The sequence below is a fragment of the Myotis davidii genome, unplaced genomic scaffold (assembly GCF_000327345.1).
Source record: "Myotis davidii unplaced genomic scaffold, ASM32734v1 scaffold69, whole genome shotgun sequence".
Classification (NCBI taxonomy): Eukaryota; Metazoa; Chordata; class Mammalia; order Chiroptera; family Vespertilionidae; genus Myotis; species Myotis davidii.
The window spans coordinates 976,146-994,043 of NW_006300363.1; the positions used below are offsets into that span (position 1 = coordinate 976,146).

Below are 17,898 nucleotides of genomic sequence, written 5' to 3' on the forward strand. Positions count from 1 at the left end.
GGACCCTGGACAGGTGGTCGTCCAGAATTGTCTGCGGGTCCTCTTCGTAGCTGCCAGAGGGCAGGAGGGAGAGGGGGTGCTGGGGGGGCGCCCCCTCCCGCAAGCCCAGAGCAAGCTCGGACCCCTCCTTCTCTTCATCCTGGAAGGGAAGGCAGCAGAGGGGGGCCGTGAGCAGGGGGGACCCAGGCACGCATGGGGGGGGGGCGGGGCGCGGAGCTGCCCGGGCTGGCGATGTGCTCGGCGGCTCCAAGTCCGGGCAGAGCGGCCAGGCTGCCGGGGAGCTTTATGTGCTGGCGCCGCGGCCTCATGGAGCGCCATGGTCCCCACCAGCGTTTGCCTTGGGCAGGAGCAGTTGGTCGCACTCCGAGAGGCCCCGCTTGTTCTCTCTGTAGTACAACCAGCCCATCAGTAGCTACTCTGAAGTCGAAAATCTTCAAAGACTGTTGTCAAACATCAAAAAAAAAGAGGCAGCCTCTGAGGTGGGGAGGGGAGAGAGCCCAACTCAAGGAATAAAAAGTAGAGTCTAAACAGAAAGGGAGTTGGAAATTAAAAAAAATAAGATTGGAAGGGAGGTGGGGGGGAGGCAAAGGGAGGGAAGAAAGGGAGTCACGCGGCCGGATCAGAAGGAGCAGTAATTTATTTCCTGGCCGCACACTGCGCACCTTTGAGGCGGTGTTGTCTCAACACTGTCCTAGATCTGCCTGCCTCCCCCGCCCCCTCCCCAGCTCTTTGTACAGAAAATGAAGAAAGCTGCTGCGGGCTAGTAGCAGAACACTGCTGAGTTTGGCCGCCTGAAGCTGCTCTATCAAGGGAAAGGGAACATCTCCAAATCAAGTGCGGAATATAAAAAGGCACCAGGCTCGCCTGCCAAAAGCAGCAAACAGAGAGAACCCCCACAGCCGCCCGGCTCTCTCTCCTCCTGTCATCTCGCCCACCCTCCTCCCGCCCACCTCCTCCCCGGAGTCCTGCCTCCTCCCTCATTTCCCTCTTGCTTCGCCCTTTTCTTTGGGGCGCGGTGGGGGCAGCAGAAGGCCAACGTGGGCAGGCCAGCCTTTCCCCGGCAGATGGGTGGGCCTCGCCTGGTGACCGTTTAGCTGCAGACCCTGCTGAGGGGACAGAAAGCCGGCCCCCCTCGGTAGGAGATGGCTCTTCTCCCCTCTCCCCCACCACGGGGCTGCCTCCTGGAGAACTTGGTCTGCACCCCAGGACAGAAGCATCTAACTTACAAGCCTGGGTGTTAGAAGTTTCCTTTATTAATACACATAGACCCCTGCCCTGTCAAAAAATGTTTATATCATCAATACTGTTGTATTTGGGGGGTAGAGCTACTGAGGAGGGAGATGCTGGCGGTCCCCAGAAAAGCAATCTTCATGTGCTAATTTTAAGACAAGCTCAGTCTGCCCCGCACTGTGCAAGGTTTCGGAGCGAGCGGCTCTGGCTACAATCTGGGCACTGATGCAACACAGGAGTAGCAATTCCAAGTGTTAATTTTCCAAATGCAACATAGCCCATGGGCCAATTGGGTTCTCGGGAAGGATTCGTGAACACAGATGCTGCTCTAAACTGGGCACTCCCCCTTCTCCCCGCCCCCAACCCCAGGGGTAGCACCCTTGCCACCTGCACCTCAGAGCACTGCCAGAAGCACAGCTCCTGAAATGCACAGGGGCACGTGCTGGCTGCCCTCCAGGACACGGAAAGAGAAGGGAGGGCGCGGAGGGGCCCTTCATGCCATGCTGGCCTCTCATCGCAACAGCAGGAAGAAGCTGTTTGCCACCCTTGCTGCCAACACGTCACTCATTCAGCAGCATTAGGTGCAGAGCCTACGGCAGGAACTGAAGCCACGTGCTGGGGTTGGAAACAGACAAGGTGCTATCGCTGCCCTCCAGGGCCTCAGGTCAGCAGGAGAAATGGCCAAGGCAATAGATACATGGATGATGGAAACGACTGAGCCATGCTGTCAACACGAGAATGTCCTAGGGATGAAATTTTCCTCCCACAGGAAGCAGATTCCTCGAGCTTCCTTTTCCTCATTCATTCATTCATTCATTCAATCGATCAATCAACAAGCACCTATCATGTGCCAGGCACTGTTCGTTTCTGGGAACAGGGAGGCTAAGAAGAGACAAAACTCCCTGCCCTCAGGATGCTCCCACTGCGGTGGGACCAAGGAGACGCGTGGATGATCTGCTATCAAGTCCTGGTTTCCCAGAGGAACTGCTTTGGTTTCTTTCTCGTAGAGAATTTTCTTTGATGAACGAGAAGATGGGAGGGTTCAGAAGGGTCATGTCAAGCTCCCCTCTGCTCAGCATCACAACCCAACGAACCATAAGCACTCCTTGCTGGTCTTGCCTCCCCACCCTGTTCCCAGCAGGCCCAGCACTGCCCCTCCTACTGTCTCTATGCCCCTCCTCCTCCCACCCCTTTTCTTCGTGGCTGAAAACAGTTACCTCCCCCTCTAGGCTATACTCACCGGGAAATGAGGTAGAGACACTTGGCCATTGGCCTTCACGCTGCGATGCATTTCTCTCTGGAGCTGTTTCTTACTCCCCACGCGGTAAGGAGGGATTCCATCTCTAAGGGAAGGGAAAAGACAGAACCCGCAGGCTCACGAGATGCTGTCAGCACCAGGAAGCTCAGATCCCACCGAGGACGGGGCCGCACACCTCCCCGAGAGTGCACCCTGTCCCAGGGCCAGGGCTGTCCCTGCGGGAAAGGCATCCACCATCACACTGCCACACCCCTGCCCGTCAACCATCTCTGGAAATGGCTCCCTCTTGGATTCAGGATCCCCGACTTGGAAAGAGGGTGGTAAGCTCTTCTCTCAGGCTGTTCTCGCACAACTGGGTTCCACTCCAGCCAGCCCAGCCAGAGTGAAGACGCCCCACTTTACAGGTGCCCGAAGCAGGAGATCCTAAGACCCTTTTGGTCCTCCCAACAATCTGTTGCCACCACAACACACTACCCCGAATCGGAAGCCAGGTGTGCCTTATGGCGCGTACAGGGCCAGGCCAGGCGTTAGTGAAGCTGTGTGCAACTCTCCGACCTCAGGTGTTTCCAAATGTCTTCCCCATACAAATCGTCAGCAGGGTAACCTCAGGCTTTTCCCTTCCCTCAGCTCCAATCCCAACCAACCAAGTCTCAGAGACATGACCAAGGTGGGCATAGAGACAAAGCCCCTACTCTGTGGCATTCTGTGCAGTTCATTCCAGTATCTGAGTACCTACCATGTGCCAAACCTCGTTCTAGGGACTGGGCAAACGAGCAGGGAAAAATGCAGAGGATGGCCTATGAAGCTTTATCCTAATGGGTGCCCAGGCAATAAACAAAAATAAAAACGCAAAACCTGTAGTATGTCAGAGGTGGTAATTACCATGATGAAACACACAGCAGGAAATGGGGAGAGAGGACCACTGGGGGGGGGGGGGCAGGGGGTTGCAATTTCAGCCTGGCCCCCCACCACTTAGTGCTCACTGGCTGTGGGGCATGCCAGGTGGTTCACAGGGAAGTGGATTGTCAACGATGTCCTGGCAGAGGCCCGAATGAAGGCAGCACGGGCCCCTACGTCCTTCCTCGTGGCATTTGAAAAACGCGGGTGGAAGAGGTAAGAAACGCCTGCCCTCGGGACTCCGGCTCGTCTCCACCAGAAACACAACCTGACGTGGCTGTGGCTTTTTAGAAGAGAACTTGATTCTTGAGAGCAGCCGAATGGTCAGGGGGTACAACTTTCCCCTCACTGTCCCTTCCGGAGGTGAAAGCCTCATGGTCACACAGCTCCCTCCTGCCTCACCCTTGGAGGCTGTCAGCATTGCAATGAGGGGTCTGGCTGTTCCCTTTCCCTGGTGTTTTGTTCATGGGAGGGAGCAGTGGGTGGAACCAGCAGCGCCTAAAAGGACGCAGGAGGGAGCCAGCGGCTGACCTCTGGCCCCTGATCTGCGAGGCCCTAGGATTCCAGTGGCAGAGCTTTCCGGAAGTCTGCTGACCGAGGCTGGACCGGGCCCCGGTGGGGATGATACGGGTCACAGATCAGTGATCTGTTAGCCAAACCTGGCTGAGAAGCACCTGAAGGATCATCGTATCGAGGTGCAGGGCAGAAGGAGAGCAGGATTTAAAGTAAGGCCTTAGACACACTGAGTCCTGTCCCAGGGCAAGGGCAAGGGCAAGGCCCGGGCAGAGGCAGCGAGCGGGGGGAAGCGGCAGCCAGTTGCCAGCACAGGTCAGGTCGCCCAGACGGTCTCTTGCTCATGAGGCCGGGGACTGGACGGGGCCCTGGAGGCCAGGGAGGATAAAGGGTCCAAGTGCAGAAGCTCAGTGCCCACCTGGAGCTTCTGTACCGATACTCAATGCTCTCACTGTGGGAAGGGAGAGAACCCCGGGCCCTCCAGGGCATACCGAGTGAGCAGGAAACCAGGTGATGGGTTCCAACCAAGGCTGCTGGCCCCCCACACTGAGTTCCTACTGGGGGTCAGACGTTCCTAACATAGAGCCCAATTCCGTTCCCACAAAACCCCAACTCCACCACATCTAGATGATCAGCGTCACAGTCTGCAGCGGGCAGTCCAGGGATCGGAACCCAAGCCGCTGCGGGCTCCAGAGCAGGTGTCTCAACCACCTACACCTTCCTCGACTAGGGAGGCAAAGCTCCTGACTGAACATGGGGTACATTTCCTAAGCCCCATGGAGTCACCCAACATGCTGAAGGGACCCATGGGAGACCTGGTGAACATTCTGGAAAGTCCTCTCCCACCACTTGATACTCACTGGCTGGAGGGCATGCCAGGTGAATCTCCTGGTCTCTAACCTAAACCCCGGTGGGGTAAGGGGGGCGGTGGGTAGTGGAGGGCCCACAACTTGGGGTTCATGCTGGTCTAACCATCTCCTGCTGCCTCAGGGCTGCAAGGCCAGTCCTTGCCTTTCTCTTGGCCAGCAACCCTTTTCCGGGACTTAAGGGGGTGGATGTCTCTGCTTTAGGCTTCTTCCTGACAATCTTGGGGGCCAGGAGTCAAGCACCCCATGACCCCACTGTGACCCACCCATCACCCCCAAGACTCTGGCCTCTAGTAGTCTTTTCTCCTTTCCTCCCAGGCGGAAACCAGTGGTCAGGCTTTTTGACCTTTGTCTTTTCCCATATGAGGTAGAAAGAAAAGAGAATTGGGGAACATAAGTATGGGGGTGAGAGGAAGCAGTTCACTGGCCCATTTGAAGGCCAAAGGAACAAATGATGGTTTTTAAGCACTGCCTCAACCAACCCCCACCCCCCCAACACACAAACACCATCAGCACCCCCATCCCACCACCGCCACCACCACCACCACCACCACCACCACCACGACTCCACCACCAGCACCCCCATCCCCCAGGGCAGCTGATGGAGCCAAGTGCAGGAAAAGGGAGATTTCAACTCTGAGGCTCCAAGAGGCCTGACAGAGGCCTGCAAGGAAATATGGCTCTAATTCTCCCCTCGCCAAGCATCTTCTTCCAAAACAGCCCCTCATTCCAGAAGGGGGCCTCTCTCCTTTTTATTCGGGCTCTAAAGTCTATGATCAGCTTCCTGGCTGCTCAGAACTGCGAGCTGAAGCCCGCGCCGGTCCCCACACGGCCTCCTTTCATTACGGACATGTGAGCTAACGAGCCGCTGCCGGGCCCAGAAGGGCCCAGCTGTTTCTGGGAGCACCGGGTTTGAAGTGTGGACTCCATTTAGCTGCCATTTAAGCCAAGCCAATTAGCTTAGCCTTTTGACTCCGCGGTGGTGCCCGGCCTAACCTGAATGTCGTTTTCCGGGGACTTTGAAAGCGGGCTCCCGCGCTCAGGCGTCCACGCTCAGTTCCATTTGGCAGCCTCTCAGAGGGCCTCTGATCACAGCCAACATCAAAAGCCCGGTTTGTAAGATAAGGTAATATTTGAAGTTCACACGGAGGCTTTCACTGGTGTCCAAAGTAAACCCATAAATAAGATATAGGGAAATAAAAATAAATAAATAAAACGACCCGCGCAGCCCTCTGTGTGGGACGCGAGGGAAGCGTCCTGCACTGATTTGAGGACACCCCGGGTGGACGCGGCCTTCAAGTCCAGCTGCTGCACATGGCACACACGATGCCTGCCACCTAACACAGGGCACACCTGGGGGCAGGGACCTGCTGCTGCTGAGGTCTCCAGCCTCTGGCTTCCTCCTCCTAGGCCTGAGGCCCGGGAATGCCCAGCGGCCCCCCCCCCACCCCCCACCTTCCAAAGACGGGGCTTGGGACTTGGCTGGGAATCTGGCAGCTAACTTTCAAAAAAAGAAAAAGAAAAAAATTTTAAAGCCATTTCTTCCGAGAATGTGGGTTTCTGAGTAATAGGCTCATAAAAGGGCCTTCTCAGAGGCCTCTCGGGACCCCCGTCCCAGCCATCCTTAACAGGGCGTTTTACTTGGCGGGAAAACAGAAGCCAGCCATGGTTTCTTTAAATCCCCGCCCGCACCGGACCTCCAGGCCCCGCTGCCCCTGAAACAAGCAAGTGCAGGCCGGCCCTGCCCAGCTTCTACCCAGGCCCTGCAAAGGCCCCGGGACTTCATTGGTTCTATCGCCAATGAGACGATGGCCTCCCCGGGCTTGTGTCTAATGAACTCCAACCTTCTGGAGTCTATTGAAGGCCGCCCGTGACCCCCTTGACCCCTCCTCAGTCACCTCCCCTCCTCAGCTCCCAGCAGGGCAGCCAGCCCCCTCCCCACCCGAGCCGGCCATTGTGGCCAGGAGAAACAGCCAGGGCCTTTTCATGCTTTATGGGGCGCTCCTATTCACTTGTTCAAGGAAATTTCAAAGGGCCTGCTACCCTCTTATCCCCTCTAAGCTTCCCCGGATGAACAATGGGCTGAAAGCGATTCAGTTCGGCTTTTCATCCCCCGCACACTTTATTCCTCGCTCGCCACTCTCATGTGCGCCAGGCCCACAATTGGCAGAGCTCTGAGGAGGGGTCTGATCCCAGCCCTGGGAATCCTGGGTGACCCGCCCGACACTGGGCAGTCACATGCACTCAGGGTACGCCAGGTCCGCTGGGCAGGAGCGTGGGGAGGGCCCCGGGGACTCCCGGTGCCTCGCAGCTTGATACCCACATAAGTGTCTAAGCCCAAACACTCAGCCCATCTGATGGGCTCTGGAGACCCTCTGTCCCCCACTCTGGGCAGCACCAGGCGAACCCCTGGACAAACCACTCCTGAGAGAGGATGTCCCGCTCCCGGCTGGCACAAGAAGGCCCAGTGGGTCCAGCTGTCGCGGCCCCATCTGATACCCGCCCACTTGGCTGGGAGGAGGCACGCACCCAGGGCTGGGCCCCCAGGTCTCCGGCCCTCCCAGGCACCTGCTCTTGAGGCTGGCATCCTGGTTTCCTCACCCCCAAGCCCACACAGCTTCACCCTACGCGGGATCCCCAAGGTTCTGCCAGTGGGGGCCCAAGGGAATGTCCTGTGCCCCAGAGAGAAAGCCACTACGTGAGGGCTCTGCCTCCGTATGAAGTGGACCTTACTGGCCACACTCAACCTTCTGCCCAGAACAGCTCGCTCACAAAGGCCACCTGTCTGATCCCTACGAGAGGAGAGGCTCTCCTGGCTCCAGGCCCGCAAGTCCTTTAGCTAAAGGGGGAGGGAGGGGGGTGGGCTTTAAAGTCACCTCTGTAAAGCGAGGAAGGTTTTCTTTTGGGAAGGGGATGAAAGAAGAGGGGTAATGTAATGGGGGAGGGTTCGGGGGAGAAGTTAGAACTTGCTCCCCCTCCCCCTCCCCCCAACCCATTAAAAAAGCAGCAGTGTGGGTGATCGCTAATAAATAAAAAGAAACTCAAAGTGGCTCAAAGGTCTCATGACCCACCGGTCCTAGTTACACATCTCACGTGGGAAATGTGGGTGCGTGGGGAAAGGGGAGAGGCGAAGGGCAGGGGCGGGTGTCTGGCCTGGAGCGGAGTCTGGTTCTGCCACGAGAAGCCACGGCAGCACGGGCCTGACTTCCACCTGTCAGTCACAGGACGGCCTACCTTCCCGATTGGGTCTTGTGAGGCTCAACCACGTATGGGGACCACGCCCCCAGTTATCTCATCATGAAGCCAGAAGAACACAGCGATGGGGGTGGACATGAAATAAATGCAGGCAAGGACCAGCAAGCCGGCCAAAACAGTCTCTAAGGAAACTAAACAGAAGCCTTCCGCAAACTACCTTTGACTTTGCAGTCACTCAATGCCCTCATTCAAATCTGATTTAACCCATTTCGCATAATGCTACCACTCCCGCGCAACCCACAAAACAACAAAAAGCTGAAGGAGTAATGCTACCAGTAGCAAGCACACAACGGCAGCAAACAAACAAACATACAGCAGGCAGGGTGACCAGAAAAAGAAAAACTCATTTTGAAAATGGGAGGGGGTCTTGACCAGTGTTGCTCAGTGGTTGAGCATCGACCTATGGTCACCGTGGTGGGCAAACTGCGGCTCTCAAGCCACATGCAGCTCTTTGGCCCTTTGAGTGTGGCTCTTCCTAAGCCTTAGGAGTGCCCTAATTAAGTTAATAACAATGTACCCACCTATATAGTTTAAGTTTAAAAAATTTGGTTCTCAAAAGAAATTTCAATCGTTGTACTGTTGATATTTGGCTCTGTTGACTAATGAGTTTGCCAACCACTGGTCTAGGACAGTGGTTCTCAACCTTGGCTGCACATTAGAATCACCTGGGAATCTTTTTAAAATCCTGATTACAGGGCACATGCCTGGGTTGCAGGTTCGATCCTCAGTTGGGGGCATGCAAGAGGCAGCCAATCAATGATTCTCACTGATGTTTCGATCTCTTCCTCTCCCTTCCTCTGTGAAGTCAATAAGATGTACATAACAAAAAAGTAAATGGGGGGGGGGGGGGCACAATACCACGTGTAAGGGGCAGATAGCCTGATATAACCTTATAATCTATGAGATAATACAACGTAGTACAAAAACAGATCTTGATATTAATTATTTGGATCAAGAAGTAAATTATGCCTACCTAATACTATTCCATAAAGACAGTAAAAATGTATTAAGAACTATGTCCATCAAAGGATCATTTTTCTCAACATGGATATTTAAGGAGTTCAGTCCGACTTATTTCTGTGGAACTCCTCCACGTTGGAGGAAAGATGTGTACCCTTACTTACTGCTTCTCAAGGCAAAACTGCTATTCTTTTATTAAAGTAGGATGCTTCATCTTAAGGATTTCTCCCTTTACCACAGGGAATCTGAGGTGACACAATAAAAGCCACCAGGATTTTAATCAATAGCAGAGTCCCAAACCAGCCTCATCAACTTTCCTTCTAACTAGTTCCATGCCAGAGACCAAGCAACAGGACACTGGCCAATAAAAACCATATAATCTCAAACAAACTGGAAGGACAGGCAGTCCGGTTTTTAGGAAGGTAAAAGGAACACACTCTAAGTATGCCAGAACTCACACAGCTCAATGGGTTTGCCTTTTAAAACTGCTCCCTGAGCGGGAGAAGGTCCTACTCAAAACATTTGTGGGAAAGCCTTCAAAGAGCATTTCCAGAATGGTGGTTCTCAACTGGTGTTGGGTGAAAGCTCTTGAGGAAGTTCTGCCCAAGGCCAGGCTCTCCCTCCAGCCTCCGGCTCAGAATCCCAAGGGATGGCAGGAGATGGGGATACCCAGCCCACCGCACCCACCCACACACACACGCACGCACACGCGTGCACACACACACACACTGGAATTCACATAGAATGTATGCTGTTCGCCTCCATTGCATGACCACAAATGACCTAAAGCTCAAAGCATGACCCCGCCCGCTGCCCTGGCGACCTCAGCAGACCACCCTGATGACCTGGATGGCTTTCAGAAATCAAAGCCATCCATCTGCAAAAGAGCCAAGATCGGCTCGACTTTGGAGGGAACCCAAACTTAGGTAGACAACCGGCTTCCAAGGCCAACCCAGCACTTGTGCCCACAGGGAAGGCAGGCAAAATGACAACCAAAAGATGTGTGGTTACACTCAAATGTATAGATCTTAACCTTCCATACGTTACCTTAGTTTTCTTCTGTTAAGGTACCACCCAACCTTCCCTTTAAGGCTCTACGCTTACCACCACCCCATCTACCATGCCACCCTCCTCAACCACCAAACGCATGTCCACAGATGGGATCTGCAAAGCCAGGTGAGGATGGCTGAGGACTCTGGCCAGCCGATCCTGTGAATCACATGACAGGCACGTGATGGGGACGCCAGAATACTTACACGCTACTGTCCGTCATGGACATGGAGTCGTCCGTCAGTGCGTCGCTGGATATCTCACTGTCGTTGGCACTGGTAGCTGGTGCAAAGACGTAGCCGGCACCTACGTGGTACGGGTTAACGGGATCGCTCCTCTTGAAGGACCTGCAGGGAAAGTACCACAGCGGGGCGTCACGGATGCTCAGCATGAACCCAGGTAGCCAGGTGGCCCCAGGACGAGTGCACAATCCCACGACCCATTCAATGGCAGCCTGCTGCCCAGGACCAGGTGCTCTCTGGGCAGAATGCAGGGGCTTATAAGACACTGATTGGCCCTGGTGAGAAAGCAGGCTGGGTTCCTCTGCCCCCAAAGGAAGGTCTGCCAGGGGACGGAGGACCCCAGAGGCAGCCAGGGGATTCTAGCAAGTTCTACGTACACACTCACATATGGGAGGGAACAGGACTCTGGTCTTAGAGGGGAGACTATGGAATAGAAGAGGGGAGTAAGTGAGTGGAGACGGGGTGTCTTCCCCCTCCCTGTCCCCTGTCCAAGCTAGCACCAGGGGCATACAATGTCAGGGTCCTAAGGTATCTTAAGTTTCCTCAGTAGCTGTTAGCATAGTTCTGAGATGCAACCACTTAGAGGCCTGGCATGACCTTCACATTTCAACTTTGGGGCCAGTGAGCTGGACAGATGGCACAGAAAAGTTTAAGACAATGTTTAGGAGTTGCACCCCACCCACAGCTGGGCCTCTGTGTGTCCCCTGCATCCTCCTCCCTCCCACCCCCGCCCTTCATTCTCCCAGGCTGGCTAAGGCCGGCGGGATTAAAATGAGCAGCACAGCTGTTTCAAAGGAGGGTCCAGGCCCCTCCTCCGGTGTCTCCCCTTTTGTTTCATTGGCCTCTGCCGCCCCATTTTGCCCTCTTGATCTCCTCCCAGAACAACCAGCATGTCTGCCTCCTGCTGGGTCGCATTCCTCTTGTGTCACCAGCAAGGGACTTAGGTGGGGGTGGGGGGGAGGAGGCAGGGGCCACGGTGGTCTTGGGGCTGCAGGAAGGGCCTGTGAAGCCTGAAGTTGCAGGCGGCCTCATTTACAAAGACGGGCATACTCCACGGGCCCACCAAGTCTATGCCAACGACAAAGAAACCAACTGGAGGGGAACAGAGGGCTCAGAGACAGAACCGACCCCATTAGGCCACTGCGACCGGTCTCATAAAGATGGCCTGGGTTGGCAGATGCAAGGGCCATGAAAGGTCAAAGCAGTCTTATGCTCGTGTGCACTGAGCTCCCACTCACCTACTATGTGTTCGGCACCGCATTGGAATGTGGGTGTACCCAGCCCCAGTCTCTGGTCGCCTGGTACCCATGGCCTGGTAAGGGTGTCACCATATGTGGGGAGAGAGTGGGCACCACAAGGGAGGTAGACGATGTAATTCCAGGCCCGTGAAGGGGAGCACACCTTTCTACTCATCTCATTTAATCCTCATGGCCACCTGGGGGAGGAGCGGAGCCCTGTGCCCATTCTACAGGGGTGCCCATGGCGGTCCCACAGGTACAGCAGGCTGGCCTGGGCCACAGAGCTGGTACGAGTGGGCATGGGATTGGTTTGTTTGGTGCTCTCTCAACCTCTCTTTTGCTACCTGATACAAAGACTAGCCTCAACATTTAAAAAGCTCCAGAAGAAGAGGCTGTATGAGTGACCTGGTAGAGGTCATCCTGGTAGAGCTACCGGGATGTTTCTAGCTGGAGGGTGATGGAAACAACGTGAACCCTGGTGGGTGAACAGGAATTCGAGGAGATGCCACCAGGATGGGGGAAGCAAAAAGTAGTTAAAAAGTCCTCCCCAGCCCAGCTGGCGTGGCTCAGTGGTTGAACATTGACCTCTGAACCAGGAGGTCATGGTGTGATTCTCAGTCAGGGCACATGCCCAGGTTTTGGGCTTGATCCCCAGGAGGGGGCGTGCAGGAGGCAGCCAATCGATGATTCTCTCTCATCATTGATGTTTCTCTCTCTCTCTCCCTCTCCCTTCTGCTCTCTGAAATCAATATATATATATTCATTCCTGCCCAGACTGGGGAGGAAGTGGGTGGAGCTAGTTGAGTCAGGAAGGGGCAGGGAGAGGAGAGAGCTTGAGGTTTTCCCAGCAGCATGGGGGACTGAGAGGGTGCACCAGATTGGACTGGAAGGAGGAGTGTGTGTGTGTGCGGGGGGAGGGGGGGGCAGGGAGTTGCTGCCACAATTTGGTACAAGAGCTGAAATGGGGCAGAGGTGCCGGACAGACCGAATGGGATAGAGGGGGAGGAGGAGGACGGTCCCTGCCTTTAAGGGGCTTGCACTCTTGTAGCAGGAGTGACAGCACTAACAAGGTAAGTCACATTCGGAGTCATAACATTTTGGAGTCAGAATGAGCCTTAGACATTATCTAAACCAACCCCCTCAGTTTAGAAATGTTTATAAAAACCAAGAGCTACCATTGGTTGAGTACTTAGTATGGGTGGGGTTCTTTGTTCTTGTCATTGATGTTTATCGAGCATCTCCTGCCCAATCATCTTTCATCCTCACAAACATCCAAGAAATAATGGAAACCCAGGTGGGGCCCCACAGCCTTCTGGGAGGCCACCAGGCTGGAGCCTGGGCCATGTGGAACCCACAGCTGGACTCCTTGAGAAGCTCGGCTGGCAGGCACCTTGATTCCTTCTACTGAACTAGACGGGAACATAAAGCCAGATCTCAGAGATGTTGTGCAGATGCAGAATCAGCTGGAAAGTGCAAAGGGGGAACACTGCAATGGAACCTATCAAATACCTTGGGCCCAGTGCCCTTGAACAGTCACTTGCATGCTCCGGCCCTGTTCTCATATCTGTGAAGGGCGAGAAATCTTACTCCCCCCCCAGGATTCTTTATGACAATTAAACCAGGATGGTAAGATCTTCCATGCCTTAGAGCTGGTCCACATGTCCTTACTCTGGATTCCCAGGCACCAGGGCTAGAGAGAGGAGTAGTGACAGGAAAAAAAAAAAAAAGCAATTGGTATTTCTGGAGAAGAGAAGGAATGAGGTGTGATTCAGTGAAAACAGTCTCCTAGTCGACAAGGGAACTAAAAAAGAAAAGAATGGTCCTGTTTGGCATCAAAGGCAAAACGAGAGGAAATGGGTTTACAGGCTTCATAAGTCAGAAAGAGGAGAGCACTTTACTTTCTAAGGGTCCACGTGGACCCATGAAGTGGATGGGGGCAGGTTATGGAATTGCCCAAGTCTTTAAAGTCGCCCAGAGTGCCCCACTATCTGGGGTGCTTGGATGGGGCTACTGCTCAAAGCGAGATGGACAAGATAACTTCTCAGGATCCCTTCCTGTCTTCGGGAGCACAGAAATAAGTAAGTGTTAGAAGCCCTTGGTGTGAAAGAGAAATCAAGAGGCTGAGAGCTGGTGCGAGCTTAGCGCCCACCCAGCTGGGAGACCACAGGCAAGTCACAGCCCCCATGGGCGTGGGGCACCCGCCTCAGACAAGCACAGTGCAAACACCGCCGGCTGCGTGAAGTTCTCACACCCTCTGCAAGGCCCGAGAAGGGCACTGTAACTGGGGGGGAATCGGTTTAATTCTCCACAAAACCAAGAGCCAACATAAACAGAGAGCTCCTGTGGCTCTTTTTCCCTCTGTGGTATTTATCACGACTTCTAATTACTTACACAGCATTGGCGTGTTTTCACACTGAATGCACGCTCTGAGCAACTAGACTGGAAGCTCCATGAGGGCCAGGACCCATCTGACTTCCTCACGTGTGTCTCCCCAACGCTGAGCGTACGCTTGTGACATGGGGCAGAAGCACCAAACCTTGTTGAACCTCCTTAAAATACCTGGGTCCAAAAGATGGGCTGCTGACAAGTTTTGTTTTGTTTTTAGTCCAAAGGCAAAGTACAAGATCAAAACAGCCTTAAATAGCATCCAAACACCCTTTCTACCACTTCAGTGTTGCTATCTTTGTGGTGTTAACATATCAACAACGTCCCAAATGCAAGGGTTATAATTCAACTTCCACAGGGAGAAAATGACTCAACAGGCATTCCTCCTCCTCCCGCCCCAAACAAAAAAGGCACCTCACTCAAATCCCATGTGTGCTCCCAGCTTTGCCCTCCTTGAACACATGGATCCCAAAATAAATGCGCCTCCCTTTGCTTCCAAAATAGAGGGCTACTGTGTGACCAGTCATTAAACACAGAATATACTGCTCTTAGCTCAGATGACTGCAATGAAGTGTTTGGACTTTCCTACAATCATAACAAGATAAGGCAGAGAGGAAGGAGGCAGGGTTGTGAGGGAGACAAACTCAATTTTTAAGAACCCCAAACTTTGTCAAAAATCACCAGATAATGAAAAAAAATGGATTAAAGCTGTTTTCTTGTGATTACTTCACACACACACACACACACACACACACACACACACACACACACACAACGGAAAGAAACTCGGCCATACTACAGTAATTGTACCCAGATGCTTTGATTATTTCTTCAGGACTGTTGTGCTCCCAGTTGCTGGCAGGGTTTTAAATTCCTAGGGAGAGTGGAGGCCCATCGTACACATTTTGCACTGGGCGGACCAAGTTTGCAACGTCCATGTGCACAGGGCTTTCGGCTGTCAGGTAGCGGAGGATCCTGGGGTCTTATTCACTGGGGAAGTATGTGCTGCTCCACCTATTCTCGTCTCTTATCTGGATGAGAGGCTGCAGGCCCATACCCCTCCCCAAGCACCAGGGCAAACGCCCTACAGAGAACACAGCAGAACTGGCCTGTGCGCCTCCTGCTGGGCCCCCTCTCAAAACAATGCGACTTTTAAAAAAATGACTTGCTTCTAAGGCTGTGTGTTTAGGGTTTCCAGAAGCCCTGTGACAATCTACTCCCGCAGTCACTGTCCAAAAGGCAACACTGCCTTCGGCAAGCATGGTCTAAGGCAGGGGTGGGCAAACTTTTTGACTCGAGGGCCACAATGGGCTCTTAAACTGGACCGGAGGGCCGGAACAAAAGCATGGATGGAGTGTTTGTGTGAACTAACATAAATTCAAAGTAAACATCATTACATAAAAGGGTACGGTCTTTAAAGTAAACATCATTACATAAAAGGGTATGGCTTTTTGGGTTTTTTTTTTTAGTTTTATTCATTTAAAATGGCCGGATCTGGCCCACGGGCCGTAGTTTGCCCACGGCTGGTCTAAGGCCACATCAGGGGGCATTCGGTGGGGTCCGGGCACTCGCGGGCGTGGGGCACTGGGGCCCTGAGAACGCCGGCAAACTGTTACCATGGGGTGTCTTAGCAAACTGCCCTCCCCAGGGCTTCCACCCTAATTGTGGCCTACTGCTTCCAGCATATCTTTCCTATGGCATCATTTTCTTTGATAATTGAAGCCAAGCTTGATTCCAATGGCTTCGCACAAAAACGGGCCTCATCAGCGAGTTCTTTCAGAGACAGGAGGCACTTGGAGCCAGCAGAGGGCCATCTGCTGGGCCCGGCTTATTTAAGTGAGGCCAGAGCAGAGGGTCCAATGGGAGACAGATGAGACCCGCCTTGGGCAGGGACACAAAGGGCCAGTGCAGAGAGGGAAGGACGTAGGGAGGACTCTGTGCGCCCCACACTGTCTTCTCCTTCCGAAAATAAATGCTGGGCCCAGCTCCTAATCCCACAGCCCCCTTCACACACACCTCGCCACTCTGTGTGTGTTTATGTGCCGGCCTTTTTACACGTGCTTCTACCAACAGGTCACTCTTGCTCTAGGTTATTTATAGAGACCATCAAAAGCCCAGGCCTCCCACTCAACCACTGGCAAACCAGAGTCCTTCCCTCTGAGGGTAATTCCTGCTCTTCCGTTCCAACTATTTATATTAAACCCGACACCAAATCAGTGAGGACACAAACAAGTCATTAAAAATGAGGCTCCTCTGAGTGCCCAGGGTAAACACGGGGCCTGGAAGACCAGCCAGTGCTCTGGGCATCCAGCTGCCAGACTGGGCTTCACCAGCGGATGAAGGGAGAGGCTCCGCGGACTCATTTACTTCGGTTTCATTCATTTCACTCAATAAAAGCCCGTCCCATAGGTCAGGTACCTTGTTGATGAGCGAGTGAATTAGGAGGGAGACTTAAAGAATTAGCTAGGATCCCTACACCCCAAGAACCAGCTGCAAAGACAGACTTCAGTTCAACAAGTAGAGAAAGCTGAGGCACGCTTGGGGGAACACGCTAACGCAGCGGTTCTCAACCTGTGGGTCGCGACCCCTTTGGGGGTTGAGCGACCCTTTCACAGGGGTCGCCTAAGACCATCAGAAAGCACATATATAATTACATATTGTTTTTGTGATTAATCACTATGCTTTAATTATGTTCAATTTGTAACAATGAAATTGGGGGTCACCACAACATGAGGAACTGTATTCAAGGGTCGCGGTATTAGGAAGGTTGAGAACCACTGCTCTGACGTGTTACAATGACTATGGGCTAGAACCCAGGAGTCACTCTTTGAAAGTGGTATCTTAACCTGATTGCCCTTTGCACATACCCAGTAGTTATCATTATTAAATTACACTAATTATAACACTTTATACAGACATATGTTCAAAACATCCTACTAGCAACCTATGACATAAACAGAAAGGATGGTGGCCACTCACTTTATGGATGGCACATGGGGTTCAGAAAGGCTTACACCCAGGTAGTGAGTGGTAGACAGGGCCAGGAACCAGTCCTTTAAATAATTTGGGACACCTCCAAACACACCGCTGGACACTTGAATGTCTTGCATGTTAAAACGAAATTTGGATATGGCTTAAATTCTCTTTGACAACGCCCACCTAAGATATCTGGGCTTCGTGAAGTCCTGGTACAATATTTCATTTCAACCCAACAGTGGGAAAAAGCACACACAAGCATAGTATGGAAAGTCAAGAGGCCAATGAAAGGTGCCACCTGAGTAGTGGTGATGCCCACGGTTCACAGCCATGGAAAACATGGAAACACAAAGGATCAAAACGTTTCACAAGAGTAACCTCCCAAAAGTTTAATCCTGGTGCAATCCTAGTTGAGGCCTGTGGAAGGAGGAGGTCTACTGCCCACCCACGGAGGGGAGGGGTCACGGCAGGGTCCTGCCTCCCAGTGCTTTCTTACTGATGACATCCAAAACCACACACAGTGCTATTTACAAAGGTGACACTCGGGGTTCTGACACAGAAGCCCCCCAGTTAGAGGCCCCACGGGAAGCAGCCGCCTTACCACAGGCCTTAGGGAGTCTCAGTGACCACTGCCAAACTGGAGAGCAATGAGACCAGAAGAGGTTTTACGCTATGTTCACTTAATTAAATGGGGCAGTCGCAGCAGGTGCCCAGGGACTGCCCAGCCCAGAGGCCAGAACCAGTATCTTCCTTCAAAACCCCCGAAACCATAAGCTTATTGATGCCGAAACAACTTCAGGTGATCCTCTGCTTCTTAAAAGCCCATCGGTTCCACTTAGGTGTAGACCAGATGTCTATGAATGGCTCCCAAGGATATAAGGGCGCCCCCTGGTGGTTGGAGAACATGCCCATCCCCTCCCTGAGAAGTCAACTGTCTTGGCGTGCTCGGCTCCTAGGTTCAGACGTAGCTGCTCTGCCCCTTCTGCTGTTGCTACTGGTGGTGACTGGAGCCCCCCCCCCCCCCCCCC

General features: G+C 53.3%; 1 protein-coding gene across 1 annotated transcript in view; it reads right to left on the minus strand.

The window, feature by feature from the left end:
• The window catches only part of AXIN2 (axin 2), a 28,176-nt gene that overhangs the window by 8,029 nt on the left and 2,249 nt on the right, over window positions 1-17,898 (minus strand). Inside the window, 3 exon segments of the mRNA XM_006776742.2 lie at window positions 5-244; window positions 2,459-2,573; window positions 10,236-10,376. Of these exon segments, the coding sequence (XP_006776805.2) occupies window positions 5-244; window positions 2,459-2,573; window positions 10,236-10,376 (496 nt within the window).